Raw genomic sequence first — 21,382 nt, forward strand, 5'->3', positions numbered from 1 at the left:
CGGTCTGGGGCTGGCGACACGCGGAAACGGCGTCCCAGTGCGGAGGGTTTTTCCAGTTTCTCCGGGCTGGTCTCTGCGGCTCTTGGCTGGGCCCAGCAACTCCGGCGCTCGCATCCCGCCCGGGTCCCGGCACGTCCAGGCCTGAGCCGCTTAACCTCCTCGGCCGCCGGACGAGCCCTAGTGGCCGGTTCTCCGGCGGCTCGGTTACCCGCTCTCGGGGGGCCGACAGGAAAAGGCACTCTCTTCACTTTTATAGTGTGGGAGCCCGTGGGTCCCTTGTCGTCCCGCCCGCCCGGGGTCCAGAGCTTTGCCCTTCCCAGGCTCTGCCCGACGACGGTGAGCGGTTCTTTAGGTGGCTTACTCCAGTCGTCCTCCCAGTGTCTCCACTTCCCCGCCTCTGTCCCTAGTTGGGCCCCCATCCGGGTCAGGACGGACAGAGCTAAGGCGCACGCCTGGCCCCTTGGCCCTGCCCTCTCTGGCCGGTTTGGTTCGGTACGGTTTGGTTTGCCCTGTTCTAGTCTCACTCAGAGTTCCGAATGTCGCGGGAGCCTCTCTAGCTACGAGCGTCTCTATGGTCGAGTGGGCGGAGCCAGGAGCAAGATGGCCGCGCTCGCAGCAGCCACGGAGCCGCAAGCTTCCGGGGGTCCCCGGCCCCCAGTGTGTCTGCTGGTGTTGGGAATGGCGGGGTCTGGGAAAACCACCTTTGTACAGGTGACCTGCACGGCGCGGGCGTAGTAGGAGCGCGCGAGAAGTTGTCTGTGGCAGGCGTAAGGCCAGGGGAGAAAGGGAGGTCTCTCTGGGGAGTTGGAGGGTACCGGCGTCTGGCTTTCAGGGATACCAGCAACCCCTGTTTCTTCCTCCGCAAAGCCGTCTCAGATCCTAGCCTGGGTTCATTCAGCCTCTCTTCTGCGCACCCTCAGTGCCTATCTATGACGACCGTACTTGGTATTGGAATTGCCTTGCTAGTGCCAAGTCCTCGAAGGCAGAGGCTTAACAAATAATTCTGGCTGTTAATAGAGTGCTTGCACACGGGCTTTCTGTGTAGATTCCTAAAGAATTCCTTCTGGGATGCCTACCATGTTTCAGGCACTGGGGATATAGCGGAAATGACAAGGTTCCCGCTTAAATGGAGCTAATGTTTTTTGTGGGGGAGATAGAAACCCCCGTTCCCCCCAACCCCCCAAGTCAATAAGTGATGGAGAGTAGAGGAGGCTCTGTTGGATGTGTGATGAAGAAAGGTAGCATTTCAACTGAGAGTGAATGTTGGCGGTGGAGATCAGAAACGAATATTTAAGGTAGAGGGAAATGGAAGTGCAGAATTCTGGTAAGTTGGATTAAGGGGTGGAAGTTCTCTCTTTTTCCTTTATCTTGCCTCTTGGTCTCAGTCCATCCTTCTCCCCATATGTCTGCAGAGGCTCACAGGATATCTGCATAGTCAAGGGTGTCCACCTTATGTGATCAACCTGGATCCAGCTGTGCATGAAGTTCCCTTTCCTGCCAATATTGGTGAGTAAACTGTGCCAGAACTTGTGTGAAGTTTCTCAGAGAATGGAAAGCTGTCAGCCTATCCTATGAGTCTTCAATGCTTCCATTTTTAATGTTTTCTAAACTGCCTAATTTTGTTTCCCTTGGATTTGCTAGCATCCTGAAACAGGTTTCTTCCTGATTCCCTTTTTCTCTTTGTTTACTCCTTCCCTCTTCTTAAATTTCCTTTTTTTCCGTACTACTACCATTCTCTCTACCTCTTTTGACCCAAGGGTGTCAGACTATGGTTCTTTGGGAAAATGAAGTGACAGAAAGTCAGTCCTCTGGCTTTTAAGCCGTAAACCCTTCAGCAGGCTCTGTTACATAAACTTTGTATAGTTTTTTTTTCTTCCAAGTTAAGAGCATGTGGGTTTTGTGCAGAGTTTGCTTGTTGATCTGTAGGAATCTTGCAAAGTTACATGGGAAAATGTGTGTATATATGCCTGTGTGCATTGTCTTGGTGAGGGGTTCCTTCCCTCTTATCATCAGACTTGTAGAGGAGTCCCTGACTACTGTATAAGATTAAGAATGGATGGGATCCAGTGTCCTGATTCTTGATAGGATCTAGGCTTCCTGATTTTCAGACTATTCCTTTTTTCTAAAAATTTATTTATTTATTTATTTATTTATTTATGGCTGTGTTGGGTCTTCGTTTCTGTGCGAGGGCTTTCTCTAGTTGCGGCAAGCGGGGGCCACTCTTCATCGCGGTGCGCCGACCTCTCACTATCGTGGCCTCTCTTGTTGCGGAGCACAGGCTCCAGACGCGCAGGCTCAGTAATTGTGGCTCACGGGGCTAGTTGCTCCGCGGCATGTGGGATCCTCTCAGACCAGGGCTCGAACCCGTGTCCCATTGGCAGGCAGATTCTCAACCACTGCGCCACCAGGGAAGCCCCAGACTATTCCTTGATGTTAGTCTTTTCCCTCCTGGTCTCTTTTTAATCCTATTAAGCTTGTACTCCAAACATACTAATTAAGGAAGACCTTGTATTAAGAAGCAGAAATCATTATGGGAAGAATTTTGAAAAAAAAAAAAAAAAGAAATTCCGTCTTTTCACTTAAAGGCTGGATGGAACTCTAATAGTTGATGGGATATAGGTCTCCTGACTGCTAGATAGGTTTAGTTAGATATTACTGGACAGACCAATTTCCTTTTTATTTAAAATTCCATCCAAATAATTTTTTCCTAGTTTTATTGAGATATAGTTGACATACAGCATTGTATATGATTAAGTTGTATAGCATAATGATTTGGTTTACAAACGCATGAAATGATTACCATGAGTAAGTTTAGTGAACATCTGTCATCTCATATAGATACAAAATTAAAGAAATAGAAAAAAATTTTTTTTCCTTGTTATGAGAACTCTCAACTTTCACATATAACATGTAGCAGTGCTCATTACATTTATAATGTATATTACATCCCTAGTATTTATTCACTGGAAGTTAGTACTTCTGACTACCTTCATCCAATTGTCCCTCCCTCCACACCCTCTACCGATTTGTAGATCGGTAACTACAAATCCAATCTCTTTTTCTGTGGGTTTGTCTGTCTTGCAGTGTAATTGACCTGCCACAATATTTAGTTCCTGGTATACAACATAGTAATTTGAAATACGTGTACATTTCAAAATGATCACTATGATGAGTCTAGTTAATATCTGTCACCATACAACGGTATTATATAATTTTTGACTGTATTCCCCACACTGTACATCTCACCCCATGACTCATTTATTTTGTAACTGAAAATTTGTACCTCTTAATCTCCATCACCTATTTCTCTCCCCACCCATCCACTTCCCAAGTTAATGCCTTTATAAAAATGTTATCTGCATTACCTTTGTTACCAGTAAGCAAGGAGTAAGAAATAAACCTTTTTTCTTTATTTAGCTCCCTTTTTCTATGTATATGGTCACTGAGAAGGTATTTAAGTTGTATAAAACTTTTCTCTTTGTCTCAGACATCCCTACCATAACTTGAGAGCTCCTAGCCTAACATTCTTCTTGGGTTACTTGGCAGTTGTCCTTGGCCAGTGTGAAGCTGGAGAAATTACTAGAAGACAGTGCTGACAATAGAAGCCTCAGAAGCTAGTTTCAGTTTCTTGCTGGGAGGGAAGGTACTTGCAGGGTGGGTACCTTTTGTCCTCCTAGTCTCTTCCTGAACTTGCTTCTTTTGCTGTTGCAATTCAGTGATCTTAGCTTGAAAATTTAGAAAACAGATTGGAAAAGTACCTTGGATGCTAAGAGAGAAACTGATTTGTTTGCTCAGAGGAAGCAGAGATGACTTGAGAGGTCTGTTGGCTTAGATATTATAGGTGGAGAGTCTCAAACTGTATTGTTTCTTACGTGTTAAATTCCATTTCATTCTCTCTTTCTTTCCCTCCAGATATTCGTGACACTGTGAAGTATAAAGAAGTCATGAAACAGTATCTTTTTTCACATCTACTTTGGTTTTTGGCTCATCCCTGGCTACTTACTGTCTGTGTATTGTGTAGCTTTGAAAAAAGTGTTTGTGCTGTCCCTTGTGAAATATACTAGCAAAAGCATTCGATTGCTTTCAGGTAATTTTATGAAGAGGAGGGAAGATGAATGTGGGGAGAAGCATAGGTGATCAGAAATCCTGTTTCAGCTTGTGAGTTCCATTTTCTGCCTTTGTCCCGAACTGCAGGCTGTTGTAATTAGCACAGAGAAGGAGAGGCTAGCGGGTGGCGTGCCTGGGTCCCACAAGGGAGTATTGCCTTGGTGAATGCATCCATTGATCACCATCCCCTTAGACTGGGAAGCCCAAAGATTAGTAAGATCAACTCTTAGTACATTGCTGTGTGAAATGTGTACTTTCCCTATAGGTAAGTCTAGATAGGAAGACTAATTCTAATCCTCAGGTGGCTTGATGAGTGAGGATCAGAGCAAAGAGTGGTATATAAATGATCTTTATGGCTAATGCCATCAGGCTTTCAATGCCTGATACATCTGTTTGTTCCATTTTGGCCCCATTTCACCTGGCCATTTCTAAACGATGAATGAGAGACATCGATAGTGAATGTTTCCCTATGAGGTTAAGATTGTGTGATACATACTAGTCAGTTGAACACTAATGTTATGCTGTTTTTGTGAGGGATTGTCTAGATAATAAACTTTATCATCTAAATTGATCTATAAGCAATTTAAATCCTCAACTTAGTGTCTAGGTATGGACTTGGACCCAATGGTGGCATAGTGACCTCACTCAATCTCTTTGCTACCAGATTTGATCAGGTATATCTGTCTCTATTTACATAGACATGGCTGTGTCAGAACCTGTGACTCTTAAATGCCTTAGCTTGATCACACTGGGAAAGAAGGGCAATCAACCTCAATGTCAATACAGAATATAGGGAGGCATTTTGGTGGACAAAGAAGTAGGCTATGAGAGGATGATCAACATGGTGAGAGACTTCACATTGAACGTTGTGGCGGCCAATAAAGATCTAAGAGACCTGGGTTCTCTTCTTGATCTGTTATTGGCTTGCAGTGTTACCCTGAGGTTGGGGTGGAGGGATGGGGAGTGGGATGGGCTGCCAGGCAGGGAATGGAACAATTATGGGGCTTTTCACTTGTGACAAATTGTTGTCATCTGTTATGTTTTCTCTGTCACATTCCACTTCCTTAAGAGTGTTTGGCAATCACTGATTTTTTTACCCCGATTTCACCCAATGATTCAGGCTGTTAACGCTTTACTGAAGCACCAAGAGAGAGACTTGGCAGTGACAGATCAAGTCTTCAGCTCCTTAGGCCTTGCCCTGTGCTCCAGGGTGTTGTGGTACGGCAGGTGTGGCTATGTTTCTTTGGTTCCATGAGCACGTTAGTTGGTGTCCTCAGACAGAGAACATAGAGATTCAATTGTTAATGGTGCCTGCAGGTGGGCCACTCTCGAGAGGGCCCTGTGATTTTTTTGGTTGAACTTGGATTCTGTTGTAATTGGCGTCTTTTTCTTTTAGGTGATGAAATTTATTGAGAAGGCCCAGAACATGTCTAAGTAAGTGATTTCAGTCTAATGCCTGTTTATTACTCTGTAGTTGACGTGTTTCTAGGTTTTTTGAAGAATTTTGGGTTACTGTCAAGTTCTAAGAGGGTGTAGTTTGAGATGAAATCATGATAAGTGAAAAAATTGTTGGCAAGAAGACAATCATTAAGATGCTCTACTTGGTTGGGGAACTAAGATCCCACAAGCCATGGCACGGCCCAAAATAAATAAATAAATAAAACCGACAAGATGCTCTACAGTGTAGAGCTCAATTTAATAGTATCCCACTCCCAATCACTTTGGTATATGTTCCCAGCTTCTTAGGAGGTATTTTGAGAATTTGAGTCCACATTCACTTGTCCACTTGCCTTCTCTTGCTTGTTGGCATTAAAGTCTATGAAATACCTTTCTAATCCTTGTTTATTTTATTTTATTTTATTATTTTATTATTTTTAAATTTATTTTTGGCTGCACTGGGTCTTCATTGCTGCACGTGGGCTTTCTCTAGTTGTGGCAAGCGGGGGCTACTCTTCGTTGCAATGCGCGGGCTTCTCATTGTGGTGACTTCTCTTGTTGCAGAGCACAGGCTCTAGGCACGCGGGCTTCGGTAGTTGTGGCACGCGTGCTCAGTAGTTGTGGCTTGAGGGCTCTAGAGCGCAGGCTCAGTAGTTGTGGCGCACGGGGCTTGGTTGCTCCGCGGCATGTGGGATCTTCCCAGACCAGGGCTTGAACCTTTGTCCCTCGCATTGGTGGGCGGATTCTTAACCACTGCGCCACCAGGGAAGCCCCTAATCCTTGTTTAAATTAATATAATCTACATGATTCAGAGGGGATATTTTTAAATTTAAAAAGCATCAAAATATAAAATAGGAGATTCTTATTATCATTACCCACAATGAACTGTTGTTAAATTTTTAATAGGTTTGCTTTTTTAAAAGAAAGGAAGATAATTTATTATTTTTGTAAAAAGGATATATAGGCTTATTACTATAAGTAATTCCTACCATGCATAGTATTTAAAAGATGAAACTGTCACCCTTCTTGTCACTAGAAATAGCTATCATTATTATCATTATTGCTATCAGTGACTGTCATCCCAGGTGTTTCTATTCATGTGTACATAGATAGAAGGATGGATGGATAAGGTGTTTTTACAAAAATAGGATCAAACTAGAGTAGTTTTTTAAAGTAATAGCTTTATTGCAATATGAATTCACAGACCATAAAGTGCACTCTTTTAAAGTATACAGTTTAGTGGTTTTTAGTATATTCACAAAGTTGTGCATTGACCAGAGGTACCTAATTTCAGGGACTTCCCTGGTGGTCCAGTGGTAGAGAATCCGCCTTACAATGCAGGGGATGCAGGTTTGATCCCTGGTCAGGGAACTAATATCCCATATGCCACGGGGCAACTAAGCTCACGAGCCACAACTACTGAGCTCTCGTGCCTCAACTAGAGAGCCTGCATGCCGCAAACTACATAGCCTGCGCCACAACTAGAGAAGAGAAAACCCATTTGCGACGGCTAGAGAGAATCCCATGTGCCACAAACTACAGAGCCTGCGCCACAACTAGAGAAGGGAAAACCTGTTCGCCACAGCTAGAGAGAATCCCGCGTGCCACAATGAAAGATCCCTCATGCCTCAACGAAGATCCCACGGTGCCGCAACTAAGACCTGGCGCAGCCAAAAATAAATAAATAAAAAATAAATCTTTAAAAAAAAAAAAGAACTACCTAATTTCAGAACATTTTCATCTCCAAAAGAAACCCCATACTCATTAGCAGTCACTCTATTCCCCATTCCTCCAAGCTCCTGCTGGCTTCACGTACCATTTTACATTCTCACCAGCAATGTATGGAGGGTTCCGTTTTCTGTACATTCTAGTCACTGCTTGTAATTGTTTTTGCTTTTGTTTTTGTTTTAATAAATTTATTTATTTATTTATTTATTGGCTGCTTTGGGTCTTCGTTGCTGTGTACGGGCTTTCTCTAGTTGCAGCGCTTGGGCTTCTCATTGTGGTTGCTTCTCTTTGTTGCAGAGCACAGGCTCTAGGCACGCGGGCTGCAATAGTTGTGGCATGTAGGCTCAGTAGTCGTGGCTCGCGGGCTCTGGAGCTCAGGCTCAGTAGTTGTGGTGCACGGGCTTAGTTGCTCCGCAGCATGTGGGATCTTCCCAGACCAGGGCTCGAACCCGTGTCCCCTGCATTGGCAGGCGGATACTTAACCACTGCGCCACCAGGAAGTCCAGATGTTGAGCATCTTTTAGTGTACTTCTTGGCCATTGGTATATATTTGGAGAAACGTCTATTCAAATTTTTTGCTTTTTTAAAAATAAGTTTCAGGTACGCATTATAATTTAACATGTGTACACTGCAAAGTGATCACCCCCCAAAAGTCCAGTTACCATCTGTCACCATACAGTTGATGCCCTTCACCCTTTTTGCCCACCCACAACCCCTTTTTCCTCTGGTAACTACTGATTTGTTCTCTGTATCTGTGAGCTTGCTTTTGGTTGGTTGGTTTCCTTCCCTTCCCCTTCCTTTTCCCTTCACTTTCCCTTCACTTTCCCTTCCCCTCCCTCCCTCCCCCCCCCCCTAACCCCCCCCTCCAGGTTTTGTTTTTTTTTTTAATAAATGAAGAAACCGAGGCTCGGAGAGGTGATGCGATTCCTCTAGGTCCCTCCCTCCCTCCCTCCCTCCCTCCTTCCTTCCTTCCTTCCTTCCTTCCTTCCTCCAGATTATTTCACATGTGAGTGAAATCATATGGTAGTTGTCTTTTTCCTTCTGACTTATTTTACTTAGCATAATAACCTCATGTTGTTCATCCATGTTGTCACAAATGGCAAGATTTCATTCTTCTTTTATGGCTGAATAGTATTCCACTGTGTATATACCACATCTTCTTTATCCATTCATCCATTGGTGGACACTTAGGTTGCTTCCATATCTTGGCTATTGTACATAATGCTGCAATGAACATAAGGGTGCACATATTTTTTCTAATTAGTGTTTTTGTATTCTTTGGATAAATACCCAGAAGTGGAATCACTGGGTCATACGGTTAGCTCTATCCTTCATTTTTTGAGGAATCTTTCTACTGTTTTTCATAGTAGCTGCACCAGTTTATATTCCCACCAACAGTTTACGAGGGTTTTCTCTTCTGTACATCCCTTTCAGCACTTGTTATCTATTTGGTAAGAGCCATTCTAACAGGTGTGAGGTGATAATTCATTGTGGTTTTGATTTGCATTTCCCTAATAATTAGTGATGTTGAACATCTTTTCATGTGCCTTTTAGCCATCTGTGTGTCTTTGGAGAAATGTCTACGTAATTGGATCCTCTGCCCATTTTTGAATCGAGTTGTTTATTTGCTTTGGGGTTGTATGTGTTCTTTATATATTTTGGATACCAATCCCTAATCAGAGATATGGTTTGCAATTTCTGCTGTTCAGTAGCTTGCCTTTTAGTTTTTTGTTTTGGGCAATGCCCGGCAGCTTGCGGGATCTTAGTTCCCCGACCAGGGATTGAAGCTGGGCCACTGTGGTGAAAGCGCTGAGTCCTAACCACTGGACCACCAGGGAATTCCCACCTTTTAGTTTTGATGATGTTTTCCTTTCCTGTGCAGAAGCTTTTTAGTTTGATGTAGTCTCATTTGTTTATTATTGCTTTTGATTTCCTTGCCTTTGGAGTCAGATCCACAGAAACCACTAAGACAGATGTCAGTGAGGTTACTGCCTATGTTTTCCTCCAGAAATTTATTTAATGTTTTCAAGTGTTACATTCAAGTCTTTCATCCATTTTGAGTTAATTTTTGTGTATGGAGTGGTCTAGTTTCATTCTCTTGCATGTGACTGTCTGTTTTTCCCAGCACCATTTCTTGAAGAGACTTTCCTTTCTCTGTTGTATGTTCTTGGCTCCTTTGTTGTCAATTAATTGTCCATGTATGTGTGGATCTTTGCTTTTTTAAAAACAGCTTTATTGAGATATATTTCATAGGCCATACAATTTACCCATTTAAATTGTACAATTCTGTGGCTTTTAGTGTAGTTACAGAATTGTACAGCCATCATCACAATCAATTTTAGAACGTTTCATCCCCTCAAGAAGAGACCCTCTTCTTTAGTTATCACTTTCTTATTCTTTTTCTCCCTCCCTCCATTTTCCTCCAACCCCACCCCTAAGTAACCAGATGGTTTCCCAAGAGATTTACACTCTGGTTTTGCTTATCTCTCATTTTTAATGCAGTGTGTTTCTAAAACTGTCAGTTTTCTCTGTGATCATTTGCAACAGTGATGTATTGGTGCTCCTGCCAATGAGCCTGAATACTGGACATTGAACAAAACCCAGGGGAATGTGGTATGCACTTTAAGGGCAGTGGGAAGAAGTGAGACTTGACAGTGTGAAGAGGTTATTTCAGTCTTGAGTAACCAGATGTTAATGTTTTGTGGGATGGAATATCTTTCAGAATAAATAAATAAAAACTTATTTAATGGTCTTTTTTGACACAGGTATGTCTTGATTGACACACCTGGACAGATTGAGGTATTCACCTGGTCAGCTTCTGGGACAATCATCACTGAGGCCCTGGTGAGTATTCTAGGACTTGTTACTCAGGGTAAGTAGAGAGCCAGACAAGAAAAGCTTCTTATTGCTTGGGATCTTATGTGGGATAGAGTCATAGAGCTCTGCACACCTGCCTGAAGTGGTTCTTCCTTGCCACGGAAGGTAGGAGAAGAATTTGGGGACAGGTCAAGAACCCTCTGACTAAAGCTTTGATTATTTTGTGGCTTTAGGCATCCTCGTTTCCAACGATTGTCATTTATGTAATGGACACATCTCGAAGTATCAACCCAGTGACCTTCATGTCCAATATGCTCTATGCCTGCAGGTAATGCGTTATTGTTGGGCATAGTATTATGTCAGGGTATGAAGTCTCCACTTCTTTTCCATCATTTTTGAGTCCTGAGTGCTTACCCCTAGGTTTTCATTCAGGCTTGCCACTCACTTTAGTGGCTCTGGGTTAGGGAGGGGCTCTGGGTTAGGGCGGGAAAGGAAGCACATATACTGTTGGCATTCTCTATCAGCCACTTGTCATCTTCCTCCCTTGCTTGTTACAGAATAGGTGATGAATGAATATGAACCTTCTGGCAGTTGCCCCAAGTTGAATGAAATCCAGTTCTGAATAGAATAGAGCCCCTGGTCTAAATGCCTTTCTTCTGTGTTGTGATAGGAAGAGTGAAATTATAACATGAGAGACTGAATAAAAAGATTCATCCATGATTCTAAATGCATGTGTTTTCCCAAGTGTGGTGCCATTAGGAGAGGAAGAACATGCCTCACTAGGGCTATATTAGTGCATTAGACCTAGGAGCAAGGCGGACCATTATTAATGCTGAATTTTATTTTAGGGGTATGCAAAAACAATCACCCCGATTTGTCTCTTCTGTTATGACTAGGGATGTCCCTTTCTGTTAAACACAAGAAATCTTAGTCCAGATAGAAATCTGATGTTTGATAGCATGATTTTTTCTTCATATTAATTGTTTAAAAGACAGTTAATTTTGGTGAAACACACACACACACACACACACACACACACACACACACACACACACACACACACACCCAGGATCAGTACCAAAGCATTATTACTCTAAGAAAAGGAGAGAGTGTATATGTGTGTTGTTTGCTTGATGGTAGTGGTAGTTTCCTGCTTGGGAGGGGAGAATATGTGAGTGCTGTGTAAGAATGGATACCTGTATTTAGAGTCTGAACTCATCTCCCTTTTTATTACTCAGTTCCATCAGATAACAGGTAAGCAGGTGCTTAAGTGCTTTTACTAATAATGCCTCAATGTTTGATTTTCAGCATCTTGTACAAAACCAAGTTGCCTTTTATTGTGGTCATGAATAAAGTAAGTGGATTCTTCCTGTTGTGACTGAATATTTCGTTTTCATCAGAACCTTGTGTTTGGGTAGGTGAGAAGGATTATTTCAGATGCTGGAGAGCAGATTTAAGCTAACCTGAAGCAAAGTCATGAGCACTTCTAGGAAATGGATTCAATCAAATCGAATGAATATATATCACTGATTCTTTTCCAAAGTTTTTTTAGGCTAGATAGAGTAGCCCCTGGTCCACAGCGTATAGGTTATCCCTCAGGATTGGGACTGTGTAAATGAGGGAGGGACTGCTAGTCTATTGGAAGTGGCAGTTAAACAAAACCCAAACTTCTCTGTTGTTGGCTAGGATGCAAGAGACTATGTACTTGACTTCAGAGCCTGGAGGGTGCTGGCCTCCACTGTAGCCATGGTCACTTGGCAGTGGATAGTGAAGGGTCTGTTCTAACCTAGAATACACAGATCTTCATTTAATTATTTATACTGCACAGCAGTCTTGGCTCTTTGTGACTTGTTGCAGTGGAGGAGGAAATGGGGGAAGCAGAGAAAGAAAATACATGAATTATTGCTCTCTGCTGTCATCACTTTTTTTTTTGCCATTGTTTGATGTCTGACCTCATCTCTGGTTGCTGATAGTTGACTTCTCTCTGGTACAGACTGACATCATTGATCACAGCTTTGCAGTGGAATGGATGCAGGATTTTGAGGCTTTCCAAGATGCCTTGAATCAAGAGACTACATACGTCAGTAACCTGACTCGTTCGATGAGCCTCGTGTTAGATGAGTTTTACAGCTCCCTCAGGGTAAACTTTCTTGCTTATGCTGTTGGTCTCTCCAGATAACGTCATAACCCAAAGGGCTGGCTTTGAACCTGTTTTGGAAAGGAAGTTCATTACCTTCTGAAAAGTAATTTTTAAGGCATAGCTTATTAAAAACTGGAGACTTAAAAGATAAATATGATACGGACCCTACCCTCAGAGAGTTTATGGTCTAGTTAGGAAAGAAGGCTAAACGCAGAGTTAAAACATGATATATTGTAGTAACTTATATTGTGATATCTTAAGAAAGATTAAAAGTTGGGCCTGATAGTGGTGATGGGGTAGATCACTTTTGAAATGAGAGATATTTTGAGGATATAGCCAATATAGGTGTGCTTTGAAGGATGGGTAAGATTTGTGTAAGCAAAAGTGGGTGTGGGTAGCAGCAAGTATGTTAATTGCCCAAGCGAAGACATTGAGATACTAATTTTTATAGAGAACAGACTGTGGTTTGATTTGATAGGGAATAGATGAACTGCTGCTTGTTTGATCCTAATTATCTTTCTCAGTTCTCTATTTTCCATAGACTTATTTCCATCACTTTTGAGTAGGTATGCCATTTTGTCTTGTTTTAGCTTCATTCTTTGCCAGAGACTTCTTAAAGTAGCCAAACCTCTTCTATGAAGATGTTATGAAATTTGAGCCAAATAATATATGCCATTTAAAAATATACAGTTGTTTCCTCAGTGGCATTAATGATGCTTTTGGCAGGTGGTGGGTGTGTCTGCTGTTCTGGGTACAGGCTTAGATGAACTCTTCGTGCAAGTTGCCAGTGCCACAGAAGAATATGAAAGGTGAGGATAAAGGAACATTCTATTAATGGCACTCTTAGTTACCCACAAGTCTGATATGATAGCTGTTTTGCCAGGCAAAACATTTTGGTTTTCATGGTGTTCGTATTATATTTGCCATGCAGATGTGTACTGGATCTGATCACACTTAGGGTTAACAAGTAGCTGTTAACTTTTTTAAAAAAAGAATAGGAGTATAAAATCTTCACTGTATTGAATGATGAAGAACAGGTGTCATCAGACATTGTTTGTAAAAAGCCAGGTGTTAAATATTTTAGGCTTTGTGGGTTGTGTTATCTGTTGAAACTCCTCAACTCTCATTGTGGTGCAAAAGCAGCTATAGACAATTCCTAAACAAATGGCGTGGCTGTGTTCCAGTAAAACTTTATTTATAAAAATAGGCAGTGGGCTGGATTTGTCCTGTTTGCCACATTGGTTGACCCCTGATGAAGAACATAGACTTTGGAGTCAGATAGACATGGTTTAGATTTCTTTTTCCTCCAATTAATAAGTGTGTAACCTTAGCAGGTTTTCCTCATTTGTAGATGAAGGGTAATAGCATTTATTGTTAAGGTCGTTGCGGGGATTATTTGAGATAATATATCTAAAGCACCTAACACAATTGCTGACATGTAGTAAGCATATTTCTTAATAAATGATTGTTATAACTATTTTCTTGGTTAATACTGGAGTTCCATTTATCTAAAGGAAAGTGGAGTCATAGCACCTATACACTTTCCTTAGGCCTGATAATTGGCTGCTTTCTAGCAAACTTCATACTTAGCAAGAGTCTAATAACCACATTGTGGTTTTTCAGAAACATTATTTTGATTTTTATTCATCAGACGAGGTTTGTTTTTTGTTTGTTTTGTTTTGGTTTTTTTTGCATGTGTTATCAAAGCCTCAGGATAGACTCTTTTCTGTATCCTTTCATGGTTGCCCAGATAAACGACATAATTATATATTGGGCTTCCTGAGCCCAGTAGGCCTAGCTTCTTTTACTCATCATTTAAACATCTTTTACTCATGTTTATCCAAGTGAATGGTGAACTCATTGGTCACGGTCTCCCCAGAGTTGATCTTCCCAGATCAGCAGTCAGTCTTTTGTCTTGTTGCTGATTTCAGGGAGGGGGCAGGCATCTTGGCTTTTAATTACTTAGGGATAGAATCTCAGTGACTAAGACTTGTTACATCTGGTGTATGGTGACATAAGATCTTTTGTTATTATCAAAGTACTAGGAAAATAGAAGTGATGTGGAGGGGGGGACAGGATAGGTTATTAATCAAAGGGATTTAGAAAGTGTTTCTCTTTCCAGAGAGTATCGTCCTGAATATGAACGTCTGAAGAAATCGCTGGTAAGAAAAGAGGCTGTTTGTGTATTTTAGGGCCACTGAATAAGCAATCTCAAACTATGTACTAATCCTTCTGCCATAAATGCTTTTGTTTTGGTTCTCAATGTGTCCTTTAGATACTTGTTAATTTAAACCTGTAAATTTGTATGTATGCTGTCTGGATGCAGAAAGGCCCTTAATTACTTTTCTTCTTTATACTTGAAGTAATAAAAATCAGTAATTTTTCCTTTTATATATGCTGAGCCCTTCTTGTGCCATACCTCCACCCCTACTCCAAGGTCCATTTAAAGGCTACTTGTAGAATTTTGTTTAAGAACAGAGAGGTAGTTCACAACTCTTATCCCAAGTGATCAAGTGTCCTATCCCCATCGGCTACATTGGACATCTTATCACTGAGCCTTCCTGCTGTGTCTGTTTGAGGGTTCTTTTGATGATTTTGTGTCTAATTTCTGAAACCTCTAATACGGTCTGCAGAGCCCTCTGGAATGAACTTCTGCTAATCTGGGCCCACACTGCTCAATGTTTCTGTCATCAGCCATCCCTTATCTGCCTCTAGTATTTGTATAATTTGTCATCTTCAGTTAGAAGTCTGGCATCTAACTTGGGCCTCCTTTTTTAATATGACAACATTTTCCTCTGTGTATATAGGCCAGTGCACAGAGCCAGCAGCAGAAAGAACAACTGGAACGACTTCGGAAAGATATGGGCTCTATAGCCTTGGACACCGGGACTGCCACAGGTACTGGAGGGTCTTCTGGTGTTAGGAACTACGAGCGGGGTACACTTATCTCCACTTAGTAGGTAGGTATTTATGTTTAAGGGAGAGAAAGAGAAAAGGATAAAGTAAATGTTGTATAGTGTATCTATCTATCTGTTCCTCAGTCAATTTAGATAAATCCTAAATCTGCATTGTGTTTAGTTGTCTCTTAGTCTCCTTTAATCATGAATGGATCCTTTGTTTTTGTATTTCATGACATTGACATTTTTGAAGTGTACAGATGTAGATATATACCTACGGACATACCTATATCTAACATCTGTGTTAAAGAGGAATCCACTATCTGTGTTTCTCATACCACATTTATCTTATCTGTGTTTATATTTTTATACATATGTATATGATCATTCTTTCTCTTCAGATAGTTTTTGGTTTACTTTGGCAAGATACTTGATGTCTACTTTTTTTTTAATTGCTTTTTAATCCTCCCCCTCTTTTACTGTTTATTTTGACCTAATTTTAGATTTACAGAAGAGTTTCATGAATTGCAAAGAATTGCCATATACCCTTCAGCTAGATTTGCCAAATGTTATCACATTTACTTTATTCTTTCTGTTATATATGTTTGGCTTTACATTTTATATAAATATATAAGTATACTTATAAAATATTTGTATATTATATATAACTTTTTTCTGAATCATTTAAGAGTAAGTTGCAGACATGATGCACCTTTACCCTTGAGTTTTTCTTAGAAATAAGGGCATTATTTTATATACCCTTATTGTAGTTATCAAAAACTAGGAAATTAACATTGACACATTCCTATTATTTAATGTATAGACCTTATTTAGATGTAGCCATTTGCCCTTTATAGCAGGAGAAGATTCTGGATCTGTGTTGCATTTAGTTGTCACGTCTCTTATTTTCCTTTAATCTGGAATGGCTCCTTAGTCTTTCTTTGCATTTCATGGCATTGATATTTTTGAAGTGTATGGCACTTATATTTTTGTAGAATTTTCTTCAATTTGGGTTTGTCTGATGTTTCCTCATGGTTCGATTCAGGTGGCTCCTTTTTAGCAGAAGTTAACAGATGTGAAGTGTTTTTTCCATGTATCATATCACAAGGTACATGATGATGAGTTGTCTTTGATCACTTACTTAAAGTGGTGTCTGCCAGGTTTTTTCATCATAAAGTTATTTTTCCCTTCATAATAAGTATTTTGTGGGGTGCTGCTTTGATTAGATAAATGTACTTTTAATTTTCAAATGTTCACCCACTAGTTTTAATATACATTAATCTAGGTAGGGATAGTCTTCATTTTCCTGTGATACATGTTGCAGATATTTTCTCCCTGTTTGTCAGTTGCCCTTTGACTTTGTTCATGGTGTTATTTTGCCATGCAAAAGTTTGTTTTGTTTTGTATAAATTTGATGTAGTCAAATTTATTTATCTTTTATTGCACCTGGTTTTGAGTCATAGTTGGGAATCCTTTACCTACACCTGTGTTAAAGAGGCATTCACTCATGTTTTACTGTAGTACTTGTATGGTTTTATTTTCTACATTTGGAACCCTGATCCATTTAGGGTTTATTCCTGGGTATGGTGTGAGGTATAGGTCTGTGTTACCTTTTTCATAAATAGTTGTACCCACATGATTTATTAAAAAGTCTACATTTGTCCCAGTGATGAGATGCTACCTGTATCATATACTAAAGTTTCATATGTACTTGGATGTATTTCTGGATTACCTATTTTATTCCTCTAGACTGTGTGCCTGTACTGTGTGGCTTTAATTACATATAGAGGCTTTATAGTATGTTTTAATATCTGCTAGGGCTAGTCCTCCTCAACGTTTTCTTTTTTAGTGTTTCCCTGACTATTCTTGCTTGTTTGTTTTCCCAAATAACCTTTAGTATCAACTTAATGTAGCTCGCTAAAAAAACCCTTTGATATTTTTATTGGGATTGTGTTATATTAATTAATTAATTAATTGACATCTCTTTGATGTTGCTCTTCCTGTCTAAGAGCAAGGAATGTGTTTGTATTTGTCAAGTCTACTTTTATGTCTTCCAGGAGTGTTTTCCTCATGTAGGTTTTGTTAAATTTGTTAAATTTTTCCCAAGGATTGTATCTTCGTTAGTGTTGAAAATGGGATTTTTCTTCTAACTGGTTATGTTTGTGTTTATGAAGACTTTTCATTTCTGTATTTTAGTCTTTTTATCCTGCTACTTCACTGACATTTTTTATTGTTTGAGTTAGTTTTGTCATTAATTCTCTAGGGGTTCCTAGGTTGGTGCTCAAATTAAAATATATACACACCCACCCACACTCATTGGTGGACTGGCCTTTAAAGGAGTAAAGTTCTGTTAATGATAGCTATTGCTATAGGTCTAGTAGAGAACAGCAAAGCCACTTGGTGGACTAGGTGCTGGAACCTGGCTGGGTTTACCAGTTAAGTGAGTTCCACGCTCCACACTTTTACTCTTGACTTAGCACATTGGATCTGCTCAAATGTCTTTAGCCTTTATAGGAAAAACCATAGCCTCTTCTAAGCTGAGAGCTAGTACAAACAAATGACATTACTATTACTATGAAGACAAGCTACCTGAGAGTTGTTTTCCTCAACTTAAAAGTGAGACCTCTGGGGGCTTCCCTGGTGGCGCAGTGGTTGAGAGTCCGCCTGCCGATGCAGGGGACACGGGTTCGTGACCCAGTCCGGGAGGATCCCACATGCCGTGGAATGGCTGGGCCAGTGAGCCATGGCTGCTGAGCCTGCGCATCCGGAGCCTGTGCTCCGCAACGGGAGAGGCCACAACAGTGAGAGGCCCGCATACCACAAAAAAAAAGAAAAAATGAGACCTCTTGGGTTACTGGCCTCATGAAAGCACTTTGTGAAATAAACTAGTGTAGAAATGTTAAGTGGTATTAACTGTACATTTAGAAGAAATAAGATCCTGCATTTTATCATGATCACTTTCATCCTGCCAGTTTTTAATCGTAGTTGCTTATCGATTCAAAATCACTTTTTTGAGGAGGCCTATGTTCATGACATGCTACTGATAGATGTTTTCTATGTAGGCAGCTTACCTCCTGTGCTGGACCCTTCTGACTTGATCCTGACTCGGGGAACCTTGGATGAAGAGGATGAGGAAGCAGACAGTGATACTGAAGATATTGACCACAGAGGTGAGAGGTGGCTGAGGTGGCTCATAAGAACAGAACAGCCGCTTATTCTTTCATTGTTTGCCCGGGAGCTTCCTGCTACTGAGGGAAGACCATGAGCATGAAGCCAGTTACAGGGGAGAGAGGGCATGCTAAAGGATGCAGCACCAGGAAGGAGTTCCATATATTCAAAGTTCCTGGCCTTCCTACTGAATGGTTAATATTGAGCTTGATTATGGCCTTTTATTAGTCTTGTGTCTTCTCATCTTTAGGTCCTAACTCAATTTTGAGGAATCCAGGATTGTTTATTGTAATCATTGTTTTAAGAATACAGAAGGAGGCCTCAGCAGACCTAAACCAGTCAGAAGGGACTGTAGCATTGAAGATAGAATGGCTCTGGAAATCCAAAAGTGTTCCACTTTGCATAGTTTTATGGACTGTGGACAGAATCTGTTTCTTGAAACAACCTTTTAGGTCCTAGCTGTGCCCAAGAGCAAACTTCTCTTTATTCCAGTGTGCTGGATACTAACATGTAAATTGCATCATTTAATAAGATTTATTGAGGTATAATTTACAAACAATAAATCCCACCCTTTTATTAAAGTGTATAGCTTGATGAATTTTAATACATATATATAGTTTTGTAATTACCATTATAATCAAGAAACAGAACACTTCCATCACTCTAAAAGTTCGCTCATGCTCGTTTTTATTCAGTCCCTTCCCCCACACCAGTTCCTGGCAACCGCTTACCTGATTTTTATTCCTATAATTTTGCCTTTTCCAGAATGTTGTGTAAGTGGAATCACAGTATTTAACTTGCATTTGACTTTTTTCATTCAATGTAATGCTTTTGTGATCCATCCATGTTACTGCATGTGACAGTAATATGTTCTTTTTTATTGCTGAGTAAAAGTTCTATTATGTGGATGTACCCTTGTTTATCCATTCACCAGCTGATTGACACTGGGGTTGTTGCCAGGTTTTAGCTGTCATGAATAAAGCTGCTCTAAACATTAACAGGTATTTGTGGACAGAGGTTTTCATTTCTCTCAGTTAAAAATATGTAGGAGTGGGACCTCATTTTAGTTACTTTATGAAGGAGGTATTCTCCCCACTTACAGGTCAAAGAAATTGTACATTTTGGGCAACATGATAAATAAAGCCTGCTTCTAGGAGATATTTCCTTATTGGGAGAAGTGGACATACAGTGTCTTAGAAATATAGTTGACTCTTCAGCAACTTGGAGACTAGGGGTACCCACCCTCCTCACAGTTTAAAATCCCCATATAATTAACTTATAGTTGGCCCCCCGTATCTGTGGTTCCACATTCGTGGATTTCACCACCTGTGGATCGTGTGGTACTGTAGTATTTACGATTGAAAAAAATTCGTGTATACATGGACCTATGCATTTCAAACTCGCATTGTTCAAGGGTCAAAGGTACTATTTCTGATGGATGGGTGACAGCAGCTCTAATCCACCTAATGGGAGAGTTTAAAAAGAATTAACCTTCTTTTTTCCTTGCAGTTACAGAGGAAAGCCGTGAAGAGCCAGCATTCCAGAATTTTATGCAAGAATCAATGGCACAGTACTGGAAGAGAAACAACAAATAGTTTCTAAAATCCAAAATTTTGGAACTCTGTGTGAAGGGACTATCCTTATCTCTGATTGGGGGCTACTATAAAGGACAGTTTTGTTTAGGATAGCAGTTTCTCTTACTAGCGAAATCTCCTGACTCAGATGAAGCCAGGGATAGAATACACTTGGACCTGGCGGGTAGATGCTGATTACCCTTGGCATTTTCCTTGGATTTAAGCAAGGAAGGATATCTGGTTTTGGATGCTGATATCCCTTCAAGCCTAAAACTGCAAGTTTTATCCTTTGAACGCACATACTTCTGCTGCTGATGGACAGAACAGAGAGAGAACTTAGGCTGGATCTGTAGCCTCTACTTCTCCAGCATCTTGCCTTTGAACCTGCACCACGAGTTCCCCTCCTTTTAGCAGAAAGAGAGGGGGAAACAGGAGCTTGTCCAGAGTGGCAGTGGAGTCTCCTTGGCAACCAATCAATCTTGGTATGAAATGTGCCTCAGACTGGGTAGCTCATTGTAGAACACCAGGTTCATTGAAGAAATTGGGCAAAACATTGTTAACGAATAAGAATTCTACTTTAGATGGTGACTTGGATAAAGAGCTTTTAATTTTAACTTTGTTGTAAGCCTGCTTGTCATAATTTCAAATAAGAAAATTATCACAAATAGTCAACTGCAGTTCAGAAGAGAGGTTTAAAGCCACATGTTGTTTACTAAAGTTCCATGTACATACCACACCTAGTAACCAGGTACAAAGCCAGGCCCTGTTTGTATTGTACGTTAACTTAATGCAGTGTATCCTTAGTGATTTACTTAAAGGCCACAGATTTGGGTCAGTTGCACATTCCATATATAACAGCCCTGGTAAGGGTTTGCTTTGCCTCCACATTCTTCACAGTATCTTAAAACACTATACATTTCTCTTAAGGAATTTTATCCCTAACCTGTATTCCAGATCAGTGGTTCTCAGTGTGGTCTCTGGACCAGAAGCAGCATCAGCATCTGGGAAGTTACTAAAAATGGGACATTCAAGCCCTATATCAGAAACTGGGGGGGGGCGGGGGGAGGGGGGGCCTAGCAGTCCATTTTACTATGGCCTCCAGGGGATTCTGATGCATGCTAAGTTCAGAACAATATTCTAACTCAAACAGCCTATGACGTAATTCTAGGCCAGGTGAATCTCAGTTATCAATGTGCTTATCATCTGCTTTATCAGAGTACCCCAACCTTGACCATCTGGTGCCTATTCTCCAATCTAACATTCTAAAAATAAATAAAAGTGTTTTGCTTTACATGAAGTATTAATTTCAGTATTCTGTAACTAATGGAAACCACTGGTCTAAAAACTTGAACCTGTTCTTTGAGAGGAAACCATTTGCACGGCAAAACTCTGAACATACCTGATTTTTTCCCTTAGTGCCTTTGTATACTTTTTACTTAAAGAGGAACTTGTCTGGCCTATGCTGTAAGCTCCATAAGGGCAGAGACAGTCTTACTCATCTGTGTATCCCTTGC

At 40.8% G+C, this 21,382-nt stretch overlaps 1 protein-coding gene and 1 non-coding gene across 3 annotated transcripts; one reads left to right on the forward strand and one right to left on the reverse strand.

Moving 5' to 3' along the window:
- The first annotated feature begins 547 nt into the window (after positions 1 to 547).
- On the forward strand, positions 548 to 20,025 carry GPN1 (GPN-loop GTPase 1). 2 transcript variants are annotated; one of them, XM_007470854.1, is made up of 14 exons: positions 548 to 711; positions 1,413 to 1,506; positions 3,913 to 3,952; positions 4,715 to 4,781; positions 5,504 to 5,541; positions 10,038 to 10,116; positions 10,323 to 10,417; positions 11,398 to 11,443; positions 12,083 to 12,229; positions 12,956 to 13,038; positions 14,352 to 14,391; positions 15,037 to 15,127; positions 18,189 to 18,296; positions 19,804 to 20,025. In XM_007470854.1, the coding sequence occupies exons 1-14, from the start codon at positions 601 to 603 to the stop codon at positions 19,887 to 19,889; spliced, it is 1,125 nt and encodes a 374-aa protein (XP_007470916.1). In that variant the 5' UTR covers positions 548 to 600; the 3' UTR covers positions 19,890 to 20,025. The 2 variants fall into 2 exon arrangements, with proteins under 2 accessions (XP_007470916.1, XP_007470917.1); XM_007470855.1 differs by lacking the exons at positions 548 to 711; positions 3,913 to 3,952; positions 4,715 to 4,781 and having other exon boundaries at positions 1,410 to 1,506; positions 19,804 to 19,889.
- On the reverse strand, positions 9,039 to 9,110 carry TRNAE-UUC (transfer RNA glutamic acid (anticodon UUC)). The gene has a single exon. It is a non-coding gene; the product is annotated as a tRNA-Glu (tRNA).
- Positions 20,026 to 21,382: the final 1,357 nt, after the last annotated feature.

The sequence above is a fragment of the Lipotes vexillifer genome, unplaced genomic scaffold (assembly GCF_000442215.2).
Source record: "Lipotes vexillifer unplaced genomic scaffold, Lipotes_vexillifer_v1.1 scaffold717, whole genome shotgun sequence".
NCBI lineage: Eukaryota > Metazoa > Chordata > Mammalia > Artiodactyla > Lipotidae > Lipotes > Lipotes vexillifer.

Bases quoted from the DNA above. Each gene is read 5' to 3' on its own strand.
- GPN1 (XM_007470854.1), top strand. From the start codon at position 601: ATGGCCGCGCTCGCAGCAGCCACGGAGCCGCAAGCTTCCGGGGGTCCC. The intron at 5,542-10,037 runs GTAAGTGATTTC...TTTTTGACACAG, and splicing joins AAGGCCCAGAACATGTCTAA to GTATGTCTTGATTGACACAC. The intron at 10,117-10,322 runs GTGAGTATTCTA...TTGTGGCTTTAG, and splicing joins CAATCATCACTGAGGCCCTG to GCATCCTCGTTTCCAACGAT.